Source organism: Arachis duranensis, chromosome 5, assembly GCF_000817695.3.
Source record: "Arachis duranensis cultivar V14167 chromosome 5, aradu.V14167.gnm2.J7QH, whole genome shotgun sequence".
Classification (NCBI taxonomy): domain Eukaryota; kingdom Viridiplantae; phylum Streptophyta; class Magnoliopsida; order Fabales; family Fabaceae; genus Arachis; species Arachis duranensis.
The window spans coordinates 17,499,247-17,503,282 of NC_029776.3; the positions used below are offsets into that span (position 1 = coordinate 17,499,247).

The 4,036-nt window shown below is 38.0% G+C and overlaps 1 protein-coding gene across 1 annotated transcript; it reads right to left on the minus strand.

Moving 5' to 3' along the window:
* Positions 1-878: 878 nt before the first annotated feature.
* On the minus strand, positions 879-3,587 carry LOC107488470 (TOM1-like protein 1). Its single transcript, XM_016109220.3, has 3 exons — positions 2,931-3,587; positions 2,475-2,717; positions 879-1,600 (listed from the first exon to the last, which is right to left on the minus strand). The coding sequence occupies exons 1-3, from the start codon at positions 3,441-3,443 to the stop codon at positions 1,178-1,180; spliced, it is 1,179 nt and encodes a 392-aa protein (XP_015964706.1). The 5' UTR covers positions 3,444-3,587; the 3' UTR covers positions 879-1,177.
* Positions 3,588-4,036: the final 449 nt, after the last annotated feature.

Genomic DNA, 4,036 nt, shown 5'->3' on the forward strand with positions numbered 1-4,036 from the left:
TGATCTTATATATATATATAATCAGTTATTAAAATTAATTATCATGTGTTATTTTATATATTTTTAGTATTATTTCGTATTTCGATATATTTTATATAAATAATTGATTTAGTAACTGATTTTTAACATTCATATAATATAATTAATATACTTATACTAATCATCTGTATCTATCATATATATATTATTAATCATTCGTTAAACCAAGAGATTTTTTAAAATTTTTTATTTTGTAGTTAATACATTAGCACTACTAGTTACAACATACAACTATAGAGACACGGAAGAAAAAGTTTCGAGGGACATTGACGGTATCATCATTCATTCATTCGTTCATTCTTTTGAATGTTGCATCCCATGGTCCATGGACCACGAAACCAATGCATAATGCATCTTGAAAGGTTGTGTGTAATGGGTGAAACTTCATGAACCCATTAAATGAAATTTTATCCGCCAGCCCATTTGCCAAAAACAGGGGGTCATCTTTACAATTTCAATTTTTTTAAGATGCTATGCAATATATCACAATTTACGGTTGATCAAAATCGCATTACAGTATTACCCAAAAATCCTGCCACATCTGCATTAACTTGTGTCAGAAAGTACAGGCTAATGGTGAGCCTGCTTCAGGCGAGGCTAAGGCTAAAACTCACCTAATAGCACTAGTTGTGATTCAACCACAAAAGAACCGTGGACTATGGCAGTGACACAAACAAGAAACAAACGTAAGAAAACAAAGAGTGAAAAGAAGCAACAAGACAGAGTTGAATCCTAGGTACAACCTTCCATGCATGCAACACGAAAGTACAATGACAAGTGCATTCATTGATTCATCCAAAAGACCAAAACAGTATAGATAAAGCCAAAAACAGACAATATGAATGGAAACACCATCGAAGTTACATTAGAATTTATACCCATCCATCTATACCAACCATGCCAACAACTTATATACCATAATTCAGACATAGGTTGCACTGTAACTGTGTGTGCAAAAGAAGAAACAATAACGGAACCAGCAATCTGAAATTCTCAACCAAGTTCACAACCAACATCTAGTTAAAGACAAAAAAAAAGGAAAGAAAGAAAGAAAATAAAATTAAAAAAAAAAAAAAGAAAAAAAAAAATGAATAAAAAGGCAGTGTCATATGTTCAGAGGGTCGCTTGGCAATGCACATCAAAAGGAGATGAGATCATCTTTGGATGATTGCTGCTTCTTTGTATCATGTCCCCCACCTGATGAATCCCCACCTTTTTTACCAAAAATCATCTCATCAAGATCATCCATCATGTCCTCGTTGCTCCCTCCATGGCCAGCGGCTCTTGATCCAGCTGGCTTTCTAATCAATGCATCTTCTTTAGCATGACGAGGTGACTCTTCTGGCTCCACAGCAACAGGGATCATAGCTGGTTCGGGTGGAACTGGAATGACTGTGGGCTTCCTTAGATCTTCGTACTTGGAGAGTACCTTCTGAATCTCATCATTAACATTCAAGGCCTCAAAGAGCAGCGCTTCATCATCCCCAGCAGTTTCAACAATTCGCTGAACAGTAGTTTGAGAGCGGCGGCATTGCTGTACAAGTGTCGTGGTCAACTCATCCTACACATAAAAGAAAACATCAGACTTGTATTTCTGTAATCCACTGATGGCTGATACAATATGCCTCTCCCTAACAGGCTCCAAAACAAAAGCAAAACCAAGAAAACCCCTCAATTTTCTATTCACCCTCCCTTTATAACTCGCCATGATCACATTTGCATTGAGCAACACAGCAAATTGGAATTGGTCTCTGTTTGCTATTAAGCAGTATATGTTATAACAGAAGAAGGTTTTGCTTGGGCGCTGTCCAGTTGAGAAAATGGAGAGTAATTTCATATTAATACCCATCAAATGTTAATGAAACCATAAGTTAAACCCAGATAAAATCATGGTCAGGGTGAAATTCACATTACATAAACCACACACAGATTCATTGTTAAGAATTATGATTATGATAAAACTTCTATAATCACTACACCAAGCAAGTACCGGCTGCTCATTTTTCTTCAGCAGGGAAACATTAGTACAAACCAAAAACATTAAGAAATTCATCTCCTCCTTTGTCTCGAGATGAAAATATAAAAATCATCACTACCGTGGTTCATTAAGGATGATCCTACATCTTTCGACAAATCATGGACCGGGCAGGGTAAAGTGGTAAACTTTGACATTGCAAAAACTGACAGATGTCTATAACTAAATAATCTGACTAGAGCATCTGTGTCTACTATTTTGTAAGGGTAATTAACTAGTAGCACATATAAGTCGAATACACATCATAAAACTTAATAGCTTATACAGAGATTTTAACATCATAATAATTCATGTGACCTCTGTTAACATCATAACACCACTAAGGTCATCTGGTATCCGGTGAACAAACAGAAAATGTCATGCAACAAATATTACACCAAACTAAACATATAAAATCTACCTGCAAGACATCTTGTTGTGGAGAAGAAGACAACACAGTAGAAAGAAGCTCAATGCTGTTTCTAGCAACATCAAAAGCTTCCTTAGTTTGTTCAGGAGTAAAACTCTGCACAGGAATATCTTCATGCTGAGTCCGGCGTGGAAGATCAAGTTCAGCCTCGGACACCGAACGCGGAGGAGTGAAAATAGGCGCCAAGCTCTCGTTGTCACGGCCAGGGAACCGAATACCCCTTGATTTCAGACTCTGAACCACAAAATGGAAACAAGCAATCAACAATAACACTAACAATAACCCACACTAGCAAATTCAACAGCTAGAGCTAGTAACTAACCCAATCAATTTAGCCTAAGGATTTTGAGTTTCTAGTTTCTAGGCATCAACGATTATCAGAAATTGTCCCTTGACTTAAATTTAATAATGAAGCAGATAAAATTGGAAAAAAAAAGGTAGTAGTACCTTGTAAGTTTCTTCATAAACAGGGAGATAGCGAAGCTCGCTGGTGGATTCGCCCCAAGCCTCAATCATGATCAAAGCCTTGTTGCGGTTATTAACAACGGTTTGAGGATCGTCAATTAACCTAACCATATCATCAAGAACCCTCTCAGCAGCGACTTCAGAGAAAGCCTTCTCGCAATTCTTGACGATGGTTTCAAGCAAGACGAGGGACAAGTACTGAACCCTAGGACTCTTGAGCTGGATCCTCTTCTTAATTCCCCTGATGAGGTCGATGCTGTTGACCTTATCGGTGTTGATGAGGTCGCAGAGGTCAAGGTTCATGGCCCAATCGGGCTCGTCGAGGGATTCGGAGGTGGCGTCTTCGACGAGCTTGTCGACCTGGTTGGGACCATTGAAGAACTCCTTGACCTTGAAGCTCATGGAGCTCATTCCCTCGCTCATCTTGCGACCTACCTCGCTCATCTTGAGACGCTCGCCGAGGGCGTTCACTTTGTCCATCAAATTGTCAGCCATTGGAGAAAGTGAGAAAGAAAAAGTAACAAACTTTGCAGAGGTTTGAGGGTTTGGTGGAGAAGAAGACGCGTATGGACTGGGTAAAGTCTTTGAGGAACCAGACTCCTCTCTCTTCAGTCCCTGTCTCGTGAGGCATAAATAATTAACAAACCTTCATTTTATACTTAAAGCTTTGTTCCAAGTTCTCCTTTGGTTACATGTTAGGACTTCATTTTACAATGATGCTACCTATAAAATAAAAATTAATCACAATATAAAATTATTTATATATTTCTATAAATATATAATAAGTAATTTAATAATTAATTTTTTAGTATACATGTAATACTTTTTGTTTATGAAATACGAATATTTTGTTTAATTGCCGTGTCCAAACGTGTCCTATTCAAAAAAACAAAAAATTTAGTCAGACACGGTTCAGACACGGCCTAGACATGGACAGACACGGTCCAGACATGGACGGGTACGGCCCAATAGCATTTTGAAAAGTTCTCCTTAGTTTTACCGTTTCACTTTGACAAAAGTTAAAAACCTAATTTTCCAACCCCACTCCCAAACCCGTCTCTTGCTCAGTGGCTCCACACCGACTCACC

Bases quoted from the DNA above. Each gene is read 5' to 3' on its own strand.
- LOC107488470 (XM_016109220.3), bottom strand. From the start codon at position 3,443: ATGGCTGACAATTTGATGGACAAAGTGAACGCCCTCGGCGAGCGTCTC. The intron at 2,718-2,930 runs GTACTACTACCT...TTTGTGGTTCAG, and splicing joins TTTATGAAGAAACTTACAAG to AGTCTGAAATCAAGGGGTAT. The intron at 1,601-2,474 runs GTAGATTTTATA...TTTTATGTGTAG, and splicing joins CACAACAAGATGTCTTGCAG to GATGAGTTGACCACGACACT.